The sequence below is a fragment of the Amblyomma americanum genome, chromosome 4 (assembly GCF_052857255.1).
Source record: "Amblyomma americanum isolate KBUSLIRL-KWMA chromosome 4, ASM5285725v1, whole genome shotgun sequence".
Classification (NCBI taxonomy): domain Eukaryota; kingdom Metazoa; phylum Arthropoda; class Arachnida; order Ixodida; family Ixodidae; genus Amblyomma; species Amblyomma americanum.
The window spans coordinates 41,456,676-41,483,453 of NC_135500.1; the positions used below are offsets into that span (position 1 = coordinate 41,456,676).

At 46.2% G+C, this 26,778-nt stretch overlaps 1 protein-coding gene across 1 annotated transcript in view; it reads left to right on the forward strand.

Annotated features, from left to right (window-relative positions):
* The first annotated feature begins 2,840 nt into the window (after nt 1-2,840).
* LOC144130089 (uncharacterized) overlaps nt 2,841-26,778 on the forward strand; it is a 56,992-nt gene continuing 33,054 nt past the window's right edge. Inside the window, exons 1-4 of the mRNA XM_077664112.1 lie at nt 2,841-3,018; nt 5,197-5,490; nt 6,331-6,431; nt 19,490-19,709. Coding sequence (XP_077520238.1) covers nt 2,913-3,018; nt 5,197-5,490; nt 6,331-6,431; nt 19,490-19,709 — 721 coding nt within the window. The 5' untranslated portion in view covers nt 2,841-2,912. The remainder of the gene's footprint in view (nt 3,019-5,196; nt 5,491-6,330; nt 6,432-19,489; nt 19,710-26,778) is intronic.

The following is a 26,778-nucleotide window of genomic DNA, read 5'->3' on the forward strand; positions in this document are numbered from 1 at the left end:
TGATTGTTAGGGTCTACAGACTGCTGAGCAATGCATGAGAATTTCGTGGAGACTCGTGCAGTAGGAGCGTACAGAGCAAGCGCTTAGTGAACGAGGAAAAACGCGGCAGCTTGTGCTTCCCTGTTTGTACTCAGCACATAACTGAAATTAACCGGAACGAAGTTTGCCATTCAGGCTGCATATAGGCGTCAGGAACCGAGTTCAGGCGGCGGCTCTACTGACTTTCGAGCTGGCAGCAAACCCTAGTTTCTGCCCAGTCATCCTCACTCGCGATGAGTCGCCGTTTATCGCACTGTGCGAAAATAGCTTTAGCGTGTTCGCTCTAGATCCGAAGGCCGCTGCCATCAATACGCCATACAGTTTTATTGGTTCGTATCTTCTTTTTCAGGTGACAGTCTACACCGATGATGTGAGTACCTCAAGTGATTATCGGTACAGTATGTGGTTGTTGGCGACTTACTATGGATTTTTTCTCCGGCACAGGGGCTCTAACTTCCCCCAGAAATATTGCATGCAGAAAGCAAGACGTTAAATTATCCGCGCATTTCTTATGAATAATTGTTGTGTTTCTTGCAATATTTGTGTGTGCGCCCACTCATGAAAGTATGTACGCACTTACGTTAGGGCAAGGAGACTAAGACTGTGAACAGGCCACAGCCGCATCACTGATGCTCAGACTGGATATTCAAAGTTAATAACCTATTTTAGACTTTCTCAGTCATTCCGCAGCCGCCGCACGAATCATGGACTAGGTACTTTACACATGAAGACTCCTAAAACGCTATGAGGAGTGTATAAATGTTTTGTCTCTTTCTATTAACGTCCCGAAGAAACATGGTCTACTGGCAGCAAAGGGCTCCGCATTATATTCGAACACCTTGGGTTTTAATGTGCACTTACATCCACCGCACATGGGTGCCTTGCACAAGGACGCCGGAATCGAACCTACGTCCTTGGGCTCAGCAATAGAGCACATTGACAACTCAGCTACTGCGGCGTGGCAGAAAATGTATTTGGAAGTGGAGTTTTGAAATGATCCAGCAGTCAAATTTTGACATTGCACTGCTTACCTGACACAGAGACAAAACGCCCCCCAAACAAGATAATGTAAAAGTTAAGAACAGAATAACATACATCAAAAGGAAACCCTTATATTCACGCACCGCTATGTGGTCACGCCTTCGAAGACATCATCCTAGCCCTAAAAATTCCAACTAGCTGACAAGTCCCGAACTCACAAACTGAATGCGATTGAGGCAAATGGTGTAGGACTGCTCAACGATGAAAGAAACATTGCATGAAACCTCTGATAACTAACTCGCAATCAATTGGCTGCGTTACTACCTGCAAGCCCCCTGAACATAACACGTAGAAATACTTTCCTTTTTATAACGACTTTCCTGACTGCAGCAATTATCAATATGTACGGTCAACTGGCAAGTACTCCTTTTACAGTCTCAGTTTAGTACTAATTATAAAGTTATCTAACAAGCGTTCGCCATGTTTACATGGTTGCTGCGACAAAAAATGAGGAAGTTAGCAGCGTCGTAAGAAACGTGTGAATGGAACAAATTAAACAAGTTACGCGCCTTTTTATTACTGCGGGAAAAACACAGATCTTGCAAATTATGGTCGCGTTGGCGTTTGAAATGCTTGAAATTTGTGCGTAACAGAATTGGGAAAGATGAACTGGATTGGAGGAATTTCTCCTTCAAACGTAGCAGTACCTGTCATTAAATTCACACGCCTAGTTTGACGCCATGAAACCAGAATTACAGGGTGTGCAGTGAAAGAGCTAGAATGTTTTCGTTCAAAGCGAAGAAATTCTTTGATTTCGAATCATGCGTGAACAGCAAAGACTGGACGGAGCGCTCCGTCCCGTCTTTCTGTCTTGTGTTGCGTCAGCTATCGCGCCTGTAACCAAAGAAAAAAGACATACAAACCTTCATGCAACGATTAATACCCGGAAAAATATATAGAAATCAGTTTTAAAAAAGGCCATTTTCCTTGCCGTCTGGTGCGCACAATATTCGTGATCAAAAGACAAACTTGTTGGCATACTTAACGAATGAAAATTTTAAATACATAGTTGATATATGTGCATAACTGAACCACGTACTTACGTTGATATAGCTCGTTTGGGCAATCCATGGACTTGCAGTGTTAAAAGAAATATAAGAGATTTGTCGTAGATACCCTGCGGTGCACTGAAGTTAGCTCCATAGAATAGTAAGCTTTAATGAAAGCCGCAACATGAAATGTTCCTCAATCAAGTTGCACAGGAATCTAAAAATGAGTGTGGTTCGTTGATGTGAACAGTTTTGTACTGTTTTAGTGATCCCAGCTTTCAGCAGTTTATTCCTAATCGCTTCTTCCCGGTTATCATCGGTTCATCCGGTATTCTGTGAGTGTTATTAGAGCGCGGTTCATTCGCTTCGGTGGCAACAGTTTCTACCGAAGAACAGTTCGCGCGTAATATTCTCTATTTAAACAAGGAGCCTGCCTGTGTGACATATTGCAGGCTGTCTTCGTATCCTAAATACAAGCCAGTGGAGCCTAAAGAGCTAGTTGCATGTCAAACGTAATCGCAAGCAGAGTGGGGTAAGGCACAAGCTACGTAGAGCCCAGAGGCCGTTGATGTGAGTCATTGGCGCATCAAGCCCCTAATGCATATTGTACAAATGTCTGGGTGCCTGTTGAACGGGAGCTAGCAGCAAGCACACGCCGGTTATTATTAAACGTATGCCTGCCAGGCTGGTGATGCGTGATCAGCACCAGCTGGTTTGCGAAAAATTTCAAATCGCAATTGCTGAGCCCTTTTCCGTTTGTTCCAGACCGCAGGAGACCTGAATCTGCTAACCTCTCGGCAGGTTAAACAAAAGGGCAATATCACTTCAAAGCACAGCATCCTCATGCCTAAGCTCATACCATGGACGTATTATGTGGTGAGCCTAGAAGGTTGTTCGGCGGAGAAATGCAGCGCTGCCGTGAACACGACATTCAGCACGCCGTCAGGGGGTAAGCGCCTACAGTTCAGCCTTACAGATTTAAAAACCCCACCCAAGATTTCAAATGATCCGCAAATTCTGGCAAAAAAACCTTCACCCATCTCTGTTTGAGGCGTGAGAGCATAATTGGCGTTATGAGTCGCTGATTTGTTCCTCTAAAACAAAAATGTAGAAGCCAACTCTTACCTTCGTAATTAACAATCGAACTATTCTCTCACATAGACTAATCTTTCTTCTCGCAAAGCAAGCGACATGACGTAGTCCTCTACTGCTTTCGTACAAAACGCAGAAATAGGAGTGTAGGTAAGCTTGGGAGATTGAAACCATTTGCCCGAAGGCAAGCATTCCTGTTTTTTTTCGAGTATCAGCTTCTTGCACATTCGTCATTGTTGAGCAAAAGCAGATCTCAATCGACAGGTGCACTTTCTCCCCTTTTCCTAATACCGGGCATTTCTTACCTGTTCTGGCTGCGTGGCTGCCGTATATAGTCGCCCATGCTTCATAAAAACGAACGAAACAAGCACAGACTCAATGAGTAGTTCAATAATCACTGCCCCAGAATGTCAAAATGTTTCGGACTACCTTCCAGTTTACCAGCTGATGCGCATCTGCTTGGTCGGAGGGCTGTTTACTGTGATGCGTTTTCCCCCCTGTATACAGACTATCTTGCCTCGTCTAAGCACACAGCTCAATTTCGTCTACTTTTTTGTCATCCTCCTAGCAGCCTTCAAGAAAATGTGACATGTTAACCTCTCTAACAAAGCTACCCTAAAACGAATGCTCCTTTCCTTGATCTAGCACGTGGCACGTTCTCCGAAGATCCTATAGCTCCTGATTTTGCGTGCCCATATTCTCCCTAAATACACAAAAATGGGTGAAAATGACAGAAAACATGATGAGCCAGATTTAACATCGCCATAGCCACACACGTTAATTCAGCTCTTGAAGTGAGATGCGCAAGCGACGAAACAGATTTATTTGAAATATTGCTTGCTAACGGGGCCTCGTAACTAGTTGATGTCAACGTGTTTAGCATTTCCTTCCAATTGAAAAGATCAGGGTAGGATAGGAATGGCAGCTGTTGAGTGGCGTTACTGTGCAACGTGTGTGCTGTGGTGGCTGGTAACGATGTACGTTTGGAATTGAAAAGCATATCTGTTTTAATAAGGGCCTTTTGATGCGATTTGACAATACTGTAGATTAGTGCATGGAGCAGTTTCTGTGCGCTGAGGATGCGCAGAGAGGCGAGGGGTATGAACGTTTTATGCGTTTTTAATACCTGTGCCTCCACTCAAGCCTAACAGCAATAAACTCTGGTATGGTATGAATGCGCCACTTGATAATTCCTGATAGTCAAAACATGAGAAGGGCGACAATCGTGCGCAAAATAGCGTTTACGTTTTCCCGGGTACGACGCATGTTGAAGATTAATTCTAAATTCAGTAGGAGGAGGGCTGCGTGCTCCTCGGTTCATGGGCTGGCAGCATGTTCCGCATTTTCTTTAATGGGTTTGAATACGTTTTTCGCTCGCTTAAGGATAGCCAGGTAGTGAAACTTAGCCTCCAGCTCAGCATTGCGACGTGGCATATGCGTGTAACATTGCTTTTTGCATGTGAAACTCAGATGCTCGACGCAGTTTATGGTTATTTTAAAACCTATAAACTCTTGCACCTGCTGAAATTGGTCGAGGAAATGTGCCGGCACCAAGTTCGCTTCTGTATTCGCTTTGCGAGGAGAAAGGAGATATTTTATTTTTGTAACCGCAGAAATGTTCGCAATGAGCTGCCGGTAAGAAAGCTAATTGAATATGAGTGATGCCCGATTAAACACCGTCTTAAAGCTGAGATCAGGGATTACATTTCTGAAACATGCAGTGCTCACGTGGGTCGCATTTAATGTAATCTACGCTTTGTAGCAGCTAAAGTGTTCTGAATAATGAGCGTCCATTGACCTCAAAGCGCTATGTGCAGCAGTGCAGGCCGGTATATACAAGTGTTCTACTGTTCAATGAGAAAAGGGTTTCTCCTGTGGAAGTTCGATATGCACATAGAAGCACGTTGATCATAAGCTCTGATTTCATTGATTGAATGAGACGGTTCAAATCAAAAAAGTACTTAAGCGTTTTTTTACAGACCCCTCAAGTTGTGTTGCAATTGCGTTTTACAAACTCGCCCTCTGTTCTTCGCAGCTTTGCCATCTCCGACATTTTCCGTAGTCGAAGCCACAGGTGCAAGATCATTCGAAGTTGCTTGGCTGTTCCCTCAGCCCTATGTTCGTCACATCAGCGGCTTTAGCGTGCGGTACTGTCCGAACGAAGTCCGCTCTTGTTTCTTGGCTTACACTAATGAAACCACTCTGACTGTCGACGGCCTTACGCCTAAAACGACTGTCTATATACGCGTGGCAGCAAATTACAAGGATTTAGTGGGAAGGATTCAGCGAGGACCCGAGGCAATGGAGTCTGTTACTACGTGGAGCGACGGTGAGTAGAATTTCATGTGCTTCACACATGCCGTTCCGCAAGTTTTTTCCGTGATAACGAATCCGAAACGCACTCGACAGTGCGCAAAGGCGGCTCAATACTCAGTAGGCGTTTAATCATTGAATATGTAACTGCAGAGCAGCGTGCTCAATATCTTCTAATTTAAGGATGCGAGCATAGAACGAAACGGATGCTGTCACAGCTGTCGACATGAAAGTGAATCGCAAACTGCTCGCTGACGTGGCGGAACTTTTACTGCTATCTCTCAAGAGCAATCGCAAAATAAATTTTTCGCCCTTTTATTGAAGCCTATACAGCGGATTCTAACCGGGAATGAACACGCCTTCAATTTTGATTCGAATGGTAATAGCGAGCAGTAGCTTCTGTCATCATCACCTTCAGCCTAAAACCATGCCCGCCCGGACAAAGACCTGTAGTATTGAATCCAACTAATTGTCTGCTGTGCCAATAGGACCACGCTCCCACCGTCTCATTTGAATCCAATTCTCCACCAAGAGACCGTCAGTTATCACCTCTTCACAATTCTCTTCCTACCCATCCTCCTTAATTCTTTCTTTAATTCAGCTACTAGACTGTCACGTGTGAATAAATTACCCGTGCATTAAATACCACCTAGTGGTGGTGGGCATCAGGAAGCAAACCTCTGGACGTCACTTGAATGGCGCTTTCATTTCTGCTTCCTCGCCTCGTAGGCACAATCGCATGGTATTCCTGTATTACAAAGGGGGGGAGTGAATGCGCCGTGACCACTATTTTTTAACAAGGTCTGCTCTCATTGCCCCTGCAGTATTAATACATCAATCGCTGTAACGAATGCAGTGCCAGATGTCAGCGTGAAGTCTGAAGGAAACGTTGAAGACGGCTCTGGGAGCTCCTTGCTGTCATGGACTTGCGTTAACAGCAACGTCGATTACTTCGAGGTATGTTTGAGAACAATCAATGAATTACAAGTGTCCAGGGTAGGTTGTCACTGAACCTAGTGTCACATGAAATGAAATGCGATGTGCTACTCCCGAAAGAATAAAATATTTTTCGGAATAGGATAGGATAGGATAGGAAAACTTTTATTGAATCATAAGTATTTAGGCGATCAGAAGTCTTCTTGCTTGCTTCGCGTGTCGCTGTCTTCACGCTGCGCTGCAGGGAAGGCTTCTGCAGCAAAGGGTGGTCCCTCAGTCCAGGGCTCCACTGAGTTTGGCTGCATCCCTTGCGCGCTCTACCATCCTCTTTTGGACGGCGAGCTCGCAGCTGACGAGCCGGCTCTCCCAGTGCTCCGCACTCGGGGGTTTGTGTTCTCGGAATGCGTTGTTTCGTTCGCATTCCCATGTTATGTGAAATAGTGTGGGTGTGGCCCCGCACCACGGGCATGTGCCCCTATATTGCGTTGGGAACATCTTGTTGTATATAAAGAGGTTGGGGAAGGAACCTGTTTGTAATCAACGCCAATCTGTTGCCTCCTCCTTTGTTAGTGCTTTATGCGGGGGCGGATATTTATCTCACCCCTCTGTGATGTTGCAGTAGTTCTGAATAGCTGTCCCCGGGGATCATGGCGCTCAGACCACGGCTCTCCTGCTGCTGTCCGACTCGGAAACAAAAAGCTCGAGCTAGACCATCCGCCGCCTCATTGCCCCTTATGCCCTCGTGCGCAGGTATCCAGATTAAATTATGTTGGACTGTTATGCTCTCTGAGAGGTTGCACTCTCTGAGCACCTTAAGAGCAGCTTTGCTAATTCTGCCCTTCGTATAATTTCGACAGGTCTCTTTTGAGTCCGTGAGAATATTCAATGATTTGTTCTCCCTATATCCTTTTGCTGCCGCCAGCGCTACGGCTAACTCCTCGGCGTCCGTTATACTCCAGATTTCCGTGGATGCCCCGGAGGTTAGTTCCCCATCTTTGTTTACTACCACTGCCGTACCTATGTATTTGCTTCTGCCGCTCGCTACTTCCATAGCGCTTGCGTCCGTGTAAAAGGTGTTATCCTTCCCCGCTAGTGTTCTTTCAATGTGTTCTGCCCTGGCCTTCCTTCTGCCTTCGTGGAGCCTGGGGTCCATGTTCTTTGGAATGGGTCTGACATAAAATGTTTTCCTTATTTCGGTAGGCATGTCTTCGTACCGCTTTGTGTCGATGTATTCACAGCCTATTCTGTCGAGCAGTGCTCTTCCAGTGTAGGTCCCTCCTAGTCTTTTAATTTGCGATTTTCGTTGCGCTTCCACCATTTCTAGGAAGGTGTTGTCGACGCCAAGCTGCATGAGCTTTTCGTTGGGTGTGTTTCTTGACAGGTGTAATGCTGTCTTGTATGCTTTCCTTAGAATGGTTTCGATTTCTTCATTAGACGTTTTGGTCCTTACGTGGAAGGGAAGCGAGTACGTAACTCTGCTTACTATGAGGCTGTTGACCAATCTTAGGATGTCTTCTTCTTTCATCCCATGTCTTCTTTGAGAGACTCTGCTTATCATTCTGCTGACACTTTCTGTTGATTTCTTGAGTAGGGATATCGTGTGGTCACATTTCCTACTACCCTGCAGCCACATGCCGAGGATGCGGATCATTTTTCATTCCGGTATGAGTTGTCCTTCGAGAGTGACTTCCAGTTTCGCCTTAGTCTGGTGTCGGCCCACTCTCAGGAGTTCAGACTTTTCGGTAGAACAGTTGAGGCCTCTAGCTGTCAGGTAGTCTTCTACGCATCTCGCCGTTTCTTGCAGTGCGGCTTGCTTTTCTTCTAAGGTCCCTCCGGTAGCCCAGACCGTGATGTCGTCCGCGTACATCGCGTGTGGGACTCCCTGGATTTGCTCGAGTTTTCTTGCTAGGCCAATCATCGCCACGTTGAATAATACGGGCGAGATTACGGAGCCTTGGGGCGTACCTCTGCTAGGCGTTGCAAAGATATCGCTCCTTAGGTCTCCTAGGCCTACTGTTGCCGTTCTGTTTGAAAGGAAGTCCTTCACGTAATCATGTGTTCTCTTCCCGCAGTTCGCGTTGATGAGACCTTCCATGATGGCCTCGTGGCTTACGTTGTCGAAGGCTCCTTTGAAATCGAGCGCCATGACCACGTTTTCGCCCTTTCTTGGCATAGTTTCTAAGACCTCCTTGTCGAGCTGTAGCAGGACATCTTGCGTTGAGAGGTTGGCTCTGAACCCGAACATTGAGTTTGGGTAGTACTTTTCGCTCTCCAGGTGTTGTTGGATGCGTTTGGTGACTATCTTCTCGTAGAGTTTGCCCAGGCACGATGTGAGAGAGATCGGCCTCAGATTATCGATTTGGATTTTCTTGCCGGGTTTGGGGATCATCACTACGACGGCGTGGTTCCATGCCGCCGGGACTCTCCCTTCTTGCCATAATTTGTTTAAGTAGCGGACTAGCTGGTCTATCGCTTCGTCGCTGAGGTTTCTAATGAGGGAGTTCCGTACTCGATCTGCTCCCGCTGCTGTGTTCTTGGTGGCTGATCTAATTGCCTCAATGACCTCTTCCCTAGAGATGGGTCGATCCATGTTCGGGTTTTCTTCGCCTCGGTATTCACCGTGGTATCCCTCCGGTTCTCCCGTTCCGTAGCATTTCTTGCGAACCTCTTCGAGCATCTGCTCGTCCGTTCCTTGATACTGGTGTATTAATCTTTGGATAGAATTGCTGCTTTCCCGTTTGCTCTTGCTGGGATCCATCAGGCTTCTGAGTATTTGCCACGTTCTGGCTGTACTGAGGGTGCCCTTCAGCGAGTCTGTGAATTGTTGCCACCCCTGTCTAGCCAGTTGCGTAGCGTACTCTTCCGCCTTCTTACTGATCTCCGCAATCTTCCTCTTGAGTTTCTTATTTAGTTTCTGTTTTTTCCATCGTTTGGTGAGACCGCGCCTTGCTTCCCAGAGCCTAAGCAGCCGCCTATCTACCTCCGGTGCTTCCTCGGTCCTGTCCACTTCTCGGGTGTACATCTCTTGGATCTGCTTTAGCTGGTGGCTCCATTCCTCCGGGGAGATTATGTCGCCGCTCATCCCTCTGCAGTGATCTCGAAAAGCGTCCCAGTCCGTTAGCTTGGCTGTGCCGATCTTCCTTTTCGTGTGTTCTGCCTCCAGTTGCAGGCGTAGAATGTAGTGACCGCTCCCAAGATTCTCGAGCGTATTTTCCCATTCCACGTTTCTGGCATTCTTTACGAAGGTTAGGTCAGGGCAGGTGTCTACACTGACGCTGTTTCCTATTCTGGTTGGTTGAGCTTCATCGGTTAGGAGCTCGCATCCTACGTTTTCTGCCGCAGTGCTAATCTCTCTACCCTTTTTGTCGTCTTTCGCGTAACCCCACTGTGGACTCTTGGCATTGAAGTCTCCTGCAACGACTAGCGTGTTTTGTCCCGCTAGTTTTTTAGCTTCGGCGAAGAGCTTTATAAACTCTCCGTTCCTCTGTTTTGGTGAACTATATACGTTAATTACGAAAGTGCTTTTCGCTTTCCTCTTCTTCCTCGAAATGATCTCCGTTATTGTGTGTTCGATGTTTGTGTCCTTAATCTCGTCGTGTGCTATGGTGACTATCTTGTTGCTTATGAGGGTTGCGACCTTGCCTCTCTCCAAACACGTGTAGCCCCTAAGTGTCGGAGTGGTGAAGGTTTCTTGTAATAGTATTAGGTCTGGCATCGTACCTTTGTGATTGATGAATTGTTGCAGGAGCCCCTGTTTATAAGCCTGTAGCCCCTGCAGTTCCATTGCCAAATTTCTAATTTGTTGCCTCCGGCCATATTGGGGCGTTGGTATTATTGTGAATATTAGCGTTAGCTATTCCTGGGGTTTCTGCGTTCCCGCCGAAGCGGCGCTCGTTGTTTAGTCTATCTCTAGAGTCATGGATCTTTTGTACGTTCTGGTTCTTTATGTAATTGCGGAATCCCTGTTCTTGTAGGGCTACTTTTTGTTCTGTGGTTTGCATTTCCTTCTGTATGTTCTGAAATTGTGACTGCAGATTTAGTAGCATGTTCTTGATTTCGCTAATCCCTTCCGGTGCCTGTGGCTCGGGGCTAGGGGACTTAGGCGGCGGTGTGGCCACCCTTATGGGTGCTGAGTATGGTGTTGCCGGTGTTAGACCCTGTCGCCTGATCTCTTGTAGTTCCTTGATTATGTCATTTAGCTGTTTCCTCAGCGGTTGATTTTCCTTTCTTAACTCGTTTATAATTTGTTTATCATTGTTTGTGTGGTCATTTGGGTTTGAGTGCGGAGTATCTGGGTGAATTGTAATGGGAGGGCCGGCTCCCCAGCTCACCTTCGTGCCGCCGCTTTTCTTCTGTTGCTGTTTCTCTGCCTGCTGCTGCTGCCCCTTGGGTGGCGGTGTCCATGAACCGTCCCGGGCTCGGCTGCGGCTGCGGCTACGGCTAAGCCTAAGTTGTCTCTAACATCGCCTGTTTGAAGTGCTATATTCGTTCGACTTGAAAGCTATCTAAGAATTTGAACAACTTCGTCATGCATTTGACAAAGGTGCTAGCGAGTGACGAAAAGACTTGCAGCCAATGCTGCTTTACAAGGAGAAACAGCGCATTTTGATATAATAACTGCACAGATAACAGAGTAGTTTTACGTGGGATTTATATTTCAGGTGATCTCCCGTACGCATCAAACGCAACGGCCTCTAGGTGCTTTGCCTGATGTCTGCTCTAAAACCATTCTAACTTTAAGGAGAGAGTGCCTATGAAAACGCTCAAAATAGGCCCTTGGGGTCACAAAAATGAGGAAGTCGAGAAAGGCGCAAGCCGAAACACTTTTTTTACTGCGGGTTAAAATAGAAGACGGATGGGCTTTCCGTTACTAAATACCCTTTTCACCGAAACAAAGAGAGAAATGTTTCAAAATTGACACTTTCTCAACACGTTAGTTGTTTCACGCTGCATGGCCCTAAGTCAATGCAGCCACACAAACGGATACATGGCTTCGTGGCCGAGTGGTCTAACGTCCCACTGCATACACGAAGTTTTCTCAGTTTGCATACGCGCTACCATCTTTTATTTTGTTGCTGCTAGAAGGGATGTTCTCACGTTGTCAGCAAATTGACAATCACAGTAAACCAAACCACCCGACTCATCAAATGATCGTAACAAAAGGCGAGGTATGAAGGAGCGCAATTTTATGCCGCCTCAATCAGGAATCTGTCCTCAACAGACTCACATATACGTAGCCTATCATACCTATACATAAAAAAAATGAGAAGGCTTATCCTGACTGCCTAATCAGCCAGGCGTACAAGACAACCCTCGGTCTACCCAGAAACACCTTCACCGACGAATTCCTTGCCCTAGGAATTGCGAACACAGTAGATGACCTCACAGAAACACAGATCACTATGCAGTTGTACAGATTCTCGGACACCAAAGTTGGCGGAAATGTACGGCGCAAATTCGGCATCAACGCCGAATCGATGGTGTACGACACCAGTTTGATACCCCTACAGATATGAAAATGGCTACGGTCAAATCTCCAAGATTGTGTAAATTACTAATGAGAGAGTAATTTCATAGCGTCCATTCAAACGCAGCTACAGGGCCACAAATAAAGGCTGCACACCTTACACAGAAACTTCGTAGTTCTTACTTTCAACCTTGAAGTTGCTGAGCTCTATTAGCTTTCCTTTGTCGCCGCATGGCAGCGCTTGAGTGGTGCAATGTGTAATGATTCTCTTATTATAAATAGCGGTTTTGCTTTTATTCCTCCTAGGTTTCGCAAGTTTTCTTTTGAAATCATGAAAGCTAGGTTATCGACAGATTGTAGGTATATTCCAGATTGTTTTGATACCCTTAATTGGCATTTTTTCTGGTTAACCCTATTTCTGGCGATGCACACACAAAACCAACCGAGATTAAGGCCCTCAAAACTACTCCACATTGCCCACACCTGGCCTTGCGCTAAGAAAAATATCTCTTCGTAGCTTTTTGAAGAAAAGGAACATCTCTGACAATGATCGTGCTGTTTTTAGTACCGTGACAAATGGTTTATTCTTGAAAAACTATTTTCGAAAGCCGCTATTCCATGTACTAAACTGAAAAAAAAAATAAAGAAAATGCTGCTAATCTTTGAAATACATGAATAGAATTGAGATTCAAAATAAACTTTACGTGAATGTGCTGCCCTAGCTGTTAATATATGTAGTCTTGCTCAAAAGTCTTAAGACCAAAGGTTTTTCGTTTCAGCCACACAAAATAGATATTACGGCACTAATGAAGGCCGAATGAGCTTGAAATTTTAGCAGGAGGTTTCTGCTTGCGGTAGAGAAGCTTCCTGCTTCACTTGTGTTTTGAATGATCCGCTACACGGAGCTTTCTAGGAACATTCATTTCGCTGCAGTTGAACGCTGTGGCCTTAAGACTTTTGACCAAGGATGTACATTTTGCTGCTTACAGTGCACCCAAGTGGGCGAATTCAAAACATCTCGTGTAAAAATAATTTTCTTGTCTTTTTTAGTGTGCATACAGGCGTCAAAGAGAAATAGAACTAGCATCCACAGATTTAATTAAAAAGTTCATTCTTAGTCACAAATTTATTTGTTACTTTTTGAAAGGGTTCCAAGAAAAAAATGTCGCTCCGGGGCCGAATCCGGAACTGAACGCCAAGAGCGTGAATCCCAACCGAACAAAAAATCTTTCGGTTCGACTACTTGACAGGTAGGCCCCAGAACTGTCGCCGTGAACCTGCAGTTACGTATACGCGGGGAAGAAAAACATGAAAGCTGGCGACAGAGGATTCATGTTTCAAACAGGAAACGATACCTTGAAGAAGTTAGTGTGATAAGTGTTCTTGATCTAAATAATTATGAACGGGGAAAAAATACAGTGGAAGGCAAAATAGAAAAACGCGGCAATCTCTATACAGCAGATAAAATTATGAAAAGAGTGAGGAGAATAATAAAAAGAAAGAAGCCTGAAGCAGTGCACCAGAGGAGTAGGTCATTTTCGCTTTCTCCACTTGTTAGAGTTGGCTAGAAAAGAGTGGTATAATTTTAACGCAGCTATACACAGTATATGTGCGGAAGCATGTGTTCAGCCTGGTTGGCTTCTGATTGTGCTTTGGTGGGTTTTCGACACGTCTGACGGCGATAAACATTAAGCATTAATTGTTAAGCTTCAATCGAGGTTAAGTTGACCTGATCTGTACACGCTGCAGATGGATGTAGATCAAGACGTCTATGTGCAATGCACAGCGCGAGACTATTTTGCATTTTAACACGAGGCCCCATCTTTTGAAACGCTAACGACAATAACCTTTCAAATTATGGGGAATAGTGTTAAAATGCAAAACAGTATCGCGCTGTGCATTGAACATAGGCGTTTTGAACTGCATCCATCTGCGGCGCGAACAGATTAAATCAACTTAATCTCCATTAAAGCTTAACTTCAGTCTAATAGTAATCACCTCTAGTAAGCGGTGCTCCACAATTAGGTGCCAACCACCGGCTAGCCGTGACTACCCCGGCAGTGTATAAGATATTAGCGCTTATGAAGCAGGTGACATCCCTCATCGAAGAAGCTGTTCGGCCTCGTCATGGATAGCGCATATTCTATGGTGGGGCAATGGAACTGTCGAGACTTCGCTAATAAGGCCTCATAAGTGCACATCCGCCTTCGCGACGGAAAGCTGAAGGCATGGGCGTTTCTACTCCGAGAGTATAATTCACTTCCACGCCTTTCAGGATTTCGCGCATACCACTCACCCTCTATGCCTGATCACCGTTGCATCACATCCTCCCTCAACCCAGGTAACTCTGCAATTTATATTCACAGCACAGTCCCGCATATGCCACTCGACGTTTCACGGTGGTGCAACACTTGTCGAGGGGTTGTCGCCCTTCTTGTTAAACCTGCACGCACAACCCTTATTCTAGCTTCTTTTTATAGCCGTCTTGACTCAGCATCTCCCAATCTTGGATGAGTTCGTTTTCTGCGTTCTACCAATTCGGGTATTCCTAAACTAGTTGGGGGAGACTTCAACGCGCGCACACTTCGTGGGGTTACCCATCGGATTACTCAAGGAGCGCACACATCCAAAGCACTTTTTCATATCATTCCTTTCATGTTTTAAACCACCCGAATGCCTCTACCCGCCCACGAGGTGGCCCGTATTCTTCTGATTTGACTTGGTGGTTAGGCCCCGGTAACCCTCGTTGGGCTCTTGATTCAGATACTTGGGATAGTGTTCACAGCCCTACTTTTGTCTCCCTCACTCCTACGCGTCTACGGCAAATACGCCACAGCGTACGCATAACATCATGGAACTCTGTATGCGCAGACAATCGTTTATCTACATTCAACCCGTCCTCAGCACTGTCTACTCTGTCGGCTGTTCTCGCGACTCAGACTATTACCACAACTGTAAATGAAGACGACCCAAACCCGGACATACACCTCCTGAATCTGTGGGCTCTTCGTCGCCAGGTGGATCTTTACGCTACTCGTCCCCCCGATAACCAAGCGGCACTTCCCACTCTTCACCGCGCTACCGCACGTGCGCGGCGCTATGCAAAGTGGCTAGGCACGCAACGCTGGGCTGCATGGTGTGCCCGCCTGTGCTCTACGCGGGGCAATCGACATCTTTGGAGTGTGTTTCACGCCATGGACCGCCATTCTCAGGTTGTGAGTATGCTAGCCCGCCTTCACATCCAACATGATTTTCACATTCAGCAGCGTGTCCCAGTGCCCGAAGTCTGGAGACGCGTCGGCAGAGTTCGACCCCTCCCCTTTAAGATGGACAAGGATGATCATAGTGGTCATCGTCAGGCTAGGGCGAAAGCTTTAGCGCACCACGATGGCAACAAACATGGTGTCTTTTACGTAGATGTAGCTGGGCCGACGCATGGGGGGTGGTACACGGCCGCGGTCATACATAAAGAAATACAAGTGGATGGGCTCTCCTTTCGAGCCCCAGGCACAGCACAAGCTGAAGAGGTTGCCATCGCCCTAGCTTCTTCTGATTCAAATTCCAAACACATGATAACAGACTCGCGTTCGGCAGGTCGCAATTATGAGGCTGCCTCGATAACTCCACTAGCTGAACGAATACTAACGAGCTGCAGCCTGGATGCCGATCCTACTCCCCGCTGCCTGGATCGGACTCCGGGCCATCAGGGCCTAGCAGGAAACGAAGCTTCAGACGCGGCGGCCCGAGCACTCATTCACCGGGCGTTCCCATTGGCTCCTGAGCACCTGGAACCTGAAGGTAGCTGCTTACTCTCCTTCAAAGCTATCACATCCTATTATAAAGATAGGCATCGCCTCTACCCGGCCCCTGCAAGGGGTTGGGGAAAGCAAACGAACGCGTTCTACTCCGATTATTCACGAACACAATGCTGCGCCCGGCAGTACTAAAACACTTCGATCCCGCGTTCACTGGCAGGTGCAAACACTGTGGGGAAGTGGCTGACAACTACCACATTTTTGGGGCTTGCGAGCGAAACTCAGCTCTCTCCTCCACCCCAACCCTACCAGAGAGGAATGGAAGGCAGCCCTGCTTGGCTGTTCGGACCTTCAGGCCCAAAAGGCTTTGGTCAAGAGGGCTAAGCTGGCGGCTTCGAGCAATGGGGTCCCGGAATAAGGACTCCACCTATTGCGGGGTTCTTTAAAGAGCCTCACCTCTTTCATTCTATAAAGGCTTTTCACCACCACCACCCTTCTCAGGTAACAGGTTACACAGAGAGCATTCACCTCGCTTTGAATGTGGATGAGGATACACTTGCACAACAAGCGGCCCGTCAGCTTTCCACACCATTACTGCCATTAATGCACCTCTACGTCTCCTCCTGACTTATCGGTTACAGAGCCATCCAATGGGATTACTTGGCCTAACCATGGCAGAGCTGCTGGCTCTCATTTAACGCCTAAAAACTACCACTACACCTGGCCACGACGACATACCTAACACCTTATTCCGTTACTTGGAAAGGACGGCTTTGCGAACCCTACTTGATACTTTAAACGAAGTGTGAAATTCTGGCGTCATGCCGGGAGAGTGGAAGCACTCAATTGTGGTACAATGCCCAAGTTAGGTCAGCCTCCAGTACCTCTCTTGACACTTCGTCCAATTTCCCTCACGCCTACCATCTGCAAGCATTATGAAAACATACTCGCCGCACACTTATCGTCGTGGCTGAAATCCGATGATTGCTACCGAGACTCCCAAATCGGATTCCGCCCACAAATTAAAACGGAAGACGGTGTTGCTACTTTGACTACTGACGTGCTTCAACGATCTCCTCAGAGTCGCCTTGTTCGAACCGTGATCGCTACAGACATAACAAAGGCGTTGATAGCATGCTTCACTCTGCCATTCTTGCCTCCCTTCAAACTCTCGGTCTGCCTCATCAGTTTCTGCTCTCCATTCAAGCCTTTTTAGCAAATCGAACCTTCATTGTGCGTGTCCACGGAAAGATTATTGGGAACTTCACTTCCAATAGAGGAGTGCCCCAGGGCTCCGTTCTCATTCCTACATTTTTAACGTGACTTTTATTCCTCTTGTTTGAGCTCTAGAGACCATCCCTTCGATCCATGTGCTTGCGTATGCCGATGATATAACCTTGTGGTGCTGTCATCCAGATGTGTCTATCCATCAGTCGGTCCTCCAGCATGCACTGGATATATTGACTTCTCGCCTCCCACTTCTGTGTCTAACTCTTCCCTGCTAAATCAGGTTTCATTCGCATTGTAAATAAAGCCGGCTTACAGAAAGCTCCCCCTTTAAATTTTACGGTACATAATTCTCTGATTCGTCAGGTAGAAACTTTGTATTCTTGGCCTTCTCCTTCATACATCTGGGATGGGCACCCCGTGGCTGACAGCCACCCGTAAATCGGCTCACGCTAATCTAGGACTGATTCGTTGCATTGCTAAACGCTCTGGTGGCGAGCACGCTCATAGGGACCGCCAGCTTGTGCGCTCTATCTTTCAGCCACGGGTTATATATCAGGCACAATTTCAACGTCTCACCCGCAGACAGTGGGACTCGCTTGAAGCTATCAATCGCGAGGCTATGCGCGCCATAATGTATCTGCCTTGTTTAACGCCCATACCTGTGCTACAGAAGTTCGCCCAACTTGATACATTCAGTGAACTCGTCGGCCAATGGGTGGCAAACAGAGCTCGAAAACATCTCTCCAACTTAATCGTTTTAAGAAACTGACTCTGGTCATACTGCCAGCTCACAGACATTCGGCCTACTGTTTCATCGTCGGTATCAGTCGCATATCTGCCTGAAGGGTGCATATCGTACACGGATGCATCACATACTGCAGGGAGTGGAGTAGCTGCTATGCACAGTCCCTCCCATCCGCATCTCAACTATCGCACGAAGTATACCGCGGATACGTGCACTCCCCTGGCATTGGAACTTCGAGCCATTTGTAATGTCATTGCTTCGCTTCCGCTCGTTCCCACATTAAATACAGTTCATATTTACACTTACTCGTTCGCCGCCCCTAAACAGCTTAAGACTGTTAGGCGCGCATTCCAGATTAAACAATCAATTCATGTGCTCTGCTCAAAGTACGCATGTCCTGTGCGCGTACACTGGGTTCGCGGCCATGCTCAACATCCACGTAACATTCAAACGGATGCCATGACTCTCTTTCACACATCAGATGGCCCACTACCTTCCCCTCCGCCCCTACATTCGTTCCTGTCGCGTGTTTTCCGACTCCGAAGTTCTGAGCCAGCGAACACGCGGTCTAATTCCTTCGTGTTCGCGCCCTCTCCCCCGTAGTCTTACTCGGCAGGAGGAGGTATCCGTGCGCCGGATTCGGGCTGGGGCAGCTCTGACACCATCTGTCCGTCATCTGTGGCGTGTAAAAGATCTGCCAGCAACTGACCGATGCCCTCACTGTGGAGCTTCACCGGACATTTGTGATGTGCGGCACTTGTTGCGGACGTGCCCGGCGACGACTATTATTAGAAAACGGCTCCTCTGGGAGGTGGGCCTACGCTCGAACCACGAACGTGACTATGTGAAGTGCAATATGAACAATCATTTCATCGGCAGCCACTGATACTACCTCAGCAAAATGGATCTTCACTCTTTCTTTTAACTTTATATCTCCCGCTTTCCTTCCCCTTTTTCAACCTATGCCTCATGACAAACTTTTCGAATAAAAAAAAACAGTAACGTTAACACAAGGCGTGAGCAGCTGCGGCGTTAGCATAGTGCACTTATGCATTGGCCAGAGAGGCCCATCTGTTCGCTTCGCCGCGGGTTCGAAATCCCGTCGTGGCAAAATTTATTTTATTTATGCATGGGCTGTTGCTATCCTAGGTTTTGCCTACTTTACCTTCAAGGTCAAGCTTCCCACAAACTCGGTGAACAGGTCATAACTCGTGAACTAGTGCTTTCATACTGAAAGACGTAGCTTCTAATTAAAGTGCCCGCTCCGGGGTTCGAATGTGGTTTCGTTTATGGGGTTTATCGTCTCAAAGCGACTGAGGCTATGAGGCACTGAGTAGTAAAGGGTTTCGGAAATTCCTACCACCGGGGCTCTTTAACGCGCACTGACATTGCACAGTACACGGGCCTACGCTTTACCCAAAGTTTATTTAGTAATGAGAGTGAATGAAGGATGAGGATTGCATGCAATCATGGCCAGGTTTGGTATTAAGAATTTTTTTAATTCTGTATTCTCTCTCCTCACTTTGAGAGGATTGCGACACTTCCATTCATTCTTGGGTGCGAGGCTACTGAGTAAGCTAAGTAGAAGTAAACTTTATTTGAATAATTTGCTGTTTCCGCATAATCAGTGCAAGTTTTCCGAGTACTATATTGATGTTTTTCGAAATTGATGTACCCATATTATCGCATCACATCACTGGCCGGTGATTAGATAGCTGCTGTATAAAATCGGCACACGGAAAATATCGTCCTACGAGTATAGAAATGCGAAATACTCTCTTGGCGACCTCGCTGTTCCCTTCCTCAGTGCACTGAGCCATGTGCTGCATGCCTCTATTTTTGGTGTAAGCAGTAATGGCTTCCTTTCCATCTTTGGCCGCAGTACAGAATGAGCGAGTATGGCCAGTGGATAACCTGCACCGAACTGGAGGATTGTGAAGTCATCATAGAGAACGACGGGAATGGGACCTTCACAAGTGGTTACCTAAAACTGACCCCCAGCCAGCACGAAGAGGAAAAGAGATTAGAGGTTAGAGTTCGAGGCTGCAATAGCTACGGATGCGGAAGAGAAAACTACGTCGAGGTGCACCCGCACGCAATAGGTACGTCAAACTGCATTTGTTGACTGCGTGGTTAGCAGTGCACAAAGGTATAAAGTGAGAGGAAAGAGAGCGACTGAACTGCGCTCATTCCGAAGTATTTTTTTGCAACGGAAAGGCACTGTCATGTCGTAAAGTATGACGTGTTATGCATGAGGTAACACTATAAAAATCTTAAAATGAAAGAGAAACATAACTGTTTATGCGCTTAAAGCGAAGATGCCATGTTACATGAAAACATTCTCTACAAATGAAATTACTTTATGGATAGTACATAATATTCCTGCAATCTAATGCATCATTATTCCTCATGTATAAATCGTCAAGCGTGATGCCTAAAACTTCGTCTTCGGTTAAGGAAACAATGGTAGATACTTGAAAATTTTATCTGAAATAGCATTCACGGTTGTTGTTTTTTTTTGCCGCTCCCGAGTCTATCTCGACTATGTGGCGATAGAATGAAAATTCTCAGCAGCGTCTACGCCGAGCCATACATGACGTTTACCGCCCCTATCGGCAAACTTCCGGATGGCGAGAGGGTGAACGTTCAATCATCTTCTTGGATAGTATTACAGCACATACGCCGTTCATCCAACATAGAAGGCATACCCAGGTGCACATATAAAGATTCTTGGCATGCTGGTGTGCGTTGGTTAGGACACGACAACGTTAACTGAACCTTTCACCTACACTGTCTACAACAGCAGAGTTTTTAACGCGATAGCATTAAGGCCTTCGTTCTGCAGAAAATCCGGTGTCATCGTCGTAACCGGCGCCCTGAGCGAAAATAAGGTTGCATGTAGCGTGAACTTGTGCCGTCTTCGCAACCTGCCCCGCCATGGCAAGTGGCGTGCTGCCCACCGGATTAAGAGCAAGCTGCCTACCGTAGCAGGTAGCAGCTGGGGAGAGCAAATTGAGTCTCAGAAGCCCCATCATTGGCTGTGTTTTAAACATAAGCCTGTCGGGACAGTGGCGTATCGCTTAAAGGCCGCACTATAGCAGCAGTAAGGGTTTTAGGAGTCCAAGAGGTCTATGGATGCAAAGTAGAGAATGACCAATGTCGCATATATGGACACTAACTCTTTAGCGTAACCGTTACACCGTTAAAGAGGAGCTTAAGGGTAGCCTGCAGTTTATTTTTTTAATCGGTTTAATTCGTAAAGTGTACCCGAGCCTGTTTTTTGCACTTTTCGCGTTTTCCGCTGAGATAACACTAAAGTTGGACATGTGAATTTCGATAAATATGAAAGAAGAGTCATACCCTCAGAACGAAAGCGGTGGTCCGCGTGGTGATACGAGGGGCCATAGAGGCAAGACAGAAGAAAACTAGTTGTCGGTGTTCGCGTGACCGCTCTTTCGTAGGCGATGAGAGGTGCCGCTGTTTGTCAGCCGTGCTACAACCTCATATCCAGGAAAAGTTTCTGGTTTGCACGTTTTGTTTCAGTTTGCGTAATTACCAACAACGCGGATCGTGGAATCTCGATCTCCAAAGATACGGGTGCCAGAAGCACGGAAACTGCGAAAGCGGTCATTTCCTTCTGTTCAGACAGTTTAAATACACCGAATACACCGCAGGCAGGCCGACATTCGTGTGATGAAATGCATTTATTCATTGAAGTGAGCGACGTAAGTACATTTGGAAATACGTGATGTAATTGTCACGTGTGAACTGTCGGATGGTTATGAGGACGATAAGGCTATCGGGCCATAGCTTACTGAAACTTCTTTATTTTAAGTCCAGTGAAAAAGAAAACCACAAATTTCAAGCTTCATGTTGCAACTTTCGCCACTTTTTGCTTGCTGCAGTGACCGTGAGCGGGAAGCGCCGCGTAGATTTGTAAGGATTCTCTGCTACAGCCATAAAGATCATGAATTGCTGCCTCTACAAACAATCTCGGTCTGGTGCATACCAGCTACCATTTTTTGCTGCTTGTAATGCTCGAGATAAACTCTTGAGGACATTTGACAACTCCCGATACTGAATAACCGAAGCCAGGTACAGGCGCGTAAAGGGTGCAAAAATAATACCATCCCAACCAAAACGCGAATAAAATTGCAAATTGCCTCAATATTCTCGCCTTGTTCACAATGAAGGTTGATAATAGTGGCGGCGCTATAACAGCGGCGCACGCATAAGAGGTATCTCTTGAGTAATGTTCCGTACTTAAAGCGACGCACCGAAGAACAACGAGCACGTTGCAGACAAAATCGGGCAAGAGAGTTAGCCACGGCCTGGAAAAGGACTTAAACACAGCTGGGCGGTGAATCGTAAAAACGACCGAAATTATTTTCAAGCATAAATGAATAAACAGAAATGTAGCTGAACGGGAGCGGAATGTCAGGGCAGGTAAGCACAGTGATTATGCATACTCAAGTGGGTGCCAATACAAGGTAAGAGAAGTAGGCTAAGGAAGAGAATCGATGAGCGGATGAGGTTAGGAAGATGCATAGAAGGGGGTTAGTCACCTTTATTCTGAAGAAAACGCTTATTCGCAAATTATAATCCTTTGAACTAAGTCCTCACAGGTTCACATTCCTACAATAGTTATTTTCCTGCGTTGTAAGCTCCGATGTGGAATGCATGAAAAGCCTTTTTGATATTGATGCCTAGGGACTTGATCTACTCTCGATGAGCTGTACAACGATCACCACAGATATCTCCTAAAAGATCGCAGCTGAGCTGAAGTTGCTTAAATGCGGAGCTACGTTGAATGTTGCCAGGATATTTATCTCATTGTGGACTCTCGGGAACCCGCAATTCATATACCTTTACATTTCATGGTAGACCTTACCGCTGCTTGGTGAATTGCTTAACGGCCACTGGTGAGTGAGAGTCGTTCTTTAATTGAGAGTTACATCTTGAAGGTGACGCCCTATTGCCACACCAAGGAGATCGACCGCGACCCACGCCTAGAAGTACTTTTTGGCTGTTTACTGATGAGGCTGTCTAGCCTAGTTTTAGCTTGAATAGAATAAACCGAGATTCGAACCATGGACCCAAAGCTCAGCTCCCGCAGGTGCACCCAATGGTGGGGTTGTGAGACCCAGCTTGCCCTTCCCTAACAACTTCTCATGAAAAACCATTAATTTATATAAAGCCTGTCACAGTGGGCAGTTTGCTCAGAAATTGGTGCCAGTGGCCAACCTGCTATCTACATTGCTTCTGTGATGAATTTTAAAGGATTTCACGCTTATAACCGACGACACGACGCCGGTTTCTCTGAGAAGCCTGACTCTTGAAAATAACGTGTAGTACTGGAAAACACAAAAGTTGGTAGAAAAATAAAGCCTCAAAGAAAAATATTTGCTCTCATAACCTAAATGGGGAATAAAGGCAGACCATAACGAAAGGGACAGAACAGAAGAGGAAGAAATAAGAACAAGCGCAGCGATCCTCTGTCCAAGCGAAACACGCGGAAATTCGGGATATTTTTAATATTTTATTTATTTCCGGAAAAGACGAGGGAGGCGAGGTAAAAATTTGAAATAGGTGCAACACACGTTGCTAACGCGAGACATATCGTAGTCCTCAAGCTGATGAGCTGGTCCTCACTGACTGAGGTGAGAGTAGAACTACAGGTGTTAACATAAGCAAGAAAATTTATGTCTAAAAACACAGGAGGATGTAAGACACTTATAGTTAACATAAAACACATAAACATCCTGTTGCACACAATTGCAGGCCTCTCGCAAATCGCTGAATCTCGACTCTCAGAATGTAGACATAAGTCTCTCGCTCAAGGTTCCGCATATTCACTTACGCGGAGGCAGTCCGAAAGGCCTACTCCAACCTCACCGAGGTTCATGCATCGTGTCCATGTGCCTTCGTCGAATCCTCATCTGTCAAGAGCGATCTTTCACGCCGCTCACGCAGTCTCGTCCGCAGGAACGGGCCGCCCGGGGTTCTACGTCTGCGCTTTGTGGCCTTGATCTCTGAGATCGTAACTGTAACGTCAGCTTAGCCCAAACAACGCGCCAACTAATAACCTCGGTTGATCGTTTTCTTCGGCCTTGCTCTCTCATTCGTCCTTCTCTCGGGGCTCTCTTGGAATTCTCTGTTGTCGCTCTTAGGGGTTGGCCAGAGTTTGGCGCAAGTCTAAGCAGGAGCAAGATTTATCCTGACTTCTCTGAAACGGTTCAAAAAAAAAAATTGAGAATTCTGGGGTTGGCCAGAGTTAGGGGTTGGCCAGAGTTTGGCGCAAGTCTAAGCAGGAGCAAGATTAATCCTGACTTCTCTGAAACGGTTAAAAAAAATTGAGAATTCTGGGAAAGCGAACAACGAATTTGTAGATGATTTTAGGCGATATGGATAAAATTGAGGAATCAAATAAGTTAGGGGTAAAATATATAATTTAAAAAGTAATAATATTAAATAAATTTTCTGGGAGAAGCAGAGGAAAGGAAGTGTTACAGAAAAACCTCCCTGTCTCAAAAACCAACGTGTGAAGAAGCTCACAGGCGAGCTTAAATGCATGCCCTTTGTAGGTTGCACCGAATTAGTTGAGGACTGGAATATTAAATAGCATCCCTAATTCAGCTAGCGGAATTTCAAAATCAACATACTTAATTCTCTGTCGCTCAAACCGCTGGCAGGAAAGGATCTAATACTCTAAGGATTCAACTCCCCGCATGACGCACAAAGTTTCGACGGCGTGCAACAAGAACGGCATTAATAAAGGTTGAGACGAGGGATCCTGCAGCTCGATGGCATCATGGAAGCCGCACACTGCCTTGAAGCGCATGAACAAACAATTGATGAAAATTTTAAGTGTTCAATGTCCGCTGTACAAAGGATGGGCACATGGCTCAGGTTGTGATGTATTTGATAACATTCAGAACGGGCCAGTAAGCAAGGTGAGGTTTAGAACGACGTCGGTTAGAAATTATTTGTCGTCGTCTCGTACATAGCAGTCATAAATCTAAATAAGTTAGCAATGATGATAATATTACTTCTAGTATTATTAGGACAAAATATAGAGTTTGTACAGTAAACAATTATACAGAAAAGAAGAAATTTATAGCAACTAATGGTTGATAAACTGAACGAAGAAGCCTACATGCAAATAAAAAAAAACAGTTTCCAAAGCGAAATTAAATTATTTATGTAAAATATACAGCAAAAATCAATCAAGGATATAAAATATAATATGCAATAATAAATTAACGATGAAGTGCGATACGCTACATGCTACGCAAGACTGGTATATGCCGCGTATTTAACGAAGCATTTCAGAAAGTTGAGATGATCAAAAACAGTGTCTATAAATGATTGCACGAAGTGTTCGCAATAAAGAAAAAGTGCTTTTGAGGAACATACATTTCAATGCATTTTGCTCAAGACGTATGATAGCATTGATGTTGTTTAGGTAGGAGTGAACGAGACCAGAAGTTCGAACTTGAGATACCTGGAGTGCATAATTAGTCCGCAAGGAAATCACTTTTTAAAACTCGTGGTTGAGTGTTGAGGAACGTGTTGGCTCTTTCACAGAAAATGCCGCTATCATTATCAAACAATTTCAGTTGTACTTTTTCTTTTCTAGCTCAAGGCAAAGATGATAATTGCACATCTTTTTTTGACGCTTATTGTGAAAAGTTTCTTCCCTCGTATGAAGGGGACATTACAATGATAATGCGAGTGTGTAATGAGTCGGATATTTTTGTGTAATATGCTCAGATTAATAATTTTTTCATTCACTTTCTTCGAGTGCACCGTACCACTAAAGACTTCCCGAATCGCTTGGTGGCGTGTTCCGTCCAAATAGGCCCAGAAGAGCCTTAGCAAAATGGTTCCCGATCCGAACTGTGAACACCTATAATAACGTCACACTGCCACCACGCGCCAGAATCATTGCTGGAGTTGCCTCCGAAGAGCCACATAAGGGACTTCGGGTTGGCCAGCCTGATCGATGGCTCCCTCTTCCTCACTCTCGGGATTTCTGTGACACAAGGTCTTCGCTTCCTCAATGACCATCGGACCGAATTGCTTGTCAGCAATTTTTGCAATGACCGTCACCATCTGTTCCGTGGTTATGCCATTGCTTATGCCGACCATGTTCAGGAAGTGGCCGAATGTTTTGCTTACGAAGAAACCACGCCAGCAGCTGAACCGGATACGGTCATTGATGTCGACCCCGTAAAGGTATTTTGCCCTCTCAAAAGAAGAAACTGTAGCCCCTCTTGCATCAGTTTGCTTCGGTGCGTGTTTCACAACGTCACGTAAATTGCCGCAAATGTCGATCGTTAAACGCAGGATCATCACGCAGAAATGTGCTCAACCTATTCGTCAGCAACCCTAACGTGTGTGTATTCGCGTGAGACGCTGCCGAAAAGTAAGTCAAAGAAATGCTCGCGAATGGCGTCTCTCTAATTGTTAAGCTGTTCGTGGTCGTCTCCTCACGTACTTATAACTAAGAAAGACGCAACACTGCACTTCTGCGACGACTACAGTTACCTAAACAGTGTGACAAAGAAAGACGTCTATCCACTGCCGCGTTTTAACGACTCCCTTGGCCAACTTCTGCGAGCCAAGCACTTCTCTTCGGTCGACACCAGGAGTCGTTACTGACAAATAGAAGTTGATGAGAGGGACCGCGAGAGAACCGCATTTGTCACAGCGGACGGGCTCAATGAAGTCCTCGCTTCGGTCTCTGCTGCGCTCCTGCCACCTTCCACAGAATAGTGGACACTGTGCTCACAGGTGTGAAGAGGCATGAAGGCCTTGTTTATTTTTGTGACGTAATTCTTTTTTCGACAACGCTCGCGCAACACCCGCACCGTCTCAGAACTGTCCTCGAACACGGCTGAAATTTCTCAGCCATGTCTTGACTGCTGAATAAATTCCTCCTGACCCTGAGAGACTTGCTGCCGTTGAGGCCTTTAGAGTCCCCGCTCATAAAAAAGCAGTCAGACGGTTTCTCGGCCTCTGCTCCTAATACAGTCGCTTCATAAGAACTTCGCGCTGCTCGCCAGCCCACCGACAGTACTAACCCGGGTTGGCGCCCCATTTTGCTGTAGCAGCGAACAGCACACTGCTTTCGATGAGTTACGACGCCGGCTCCAATCACGCCGGCTG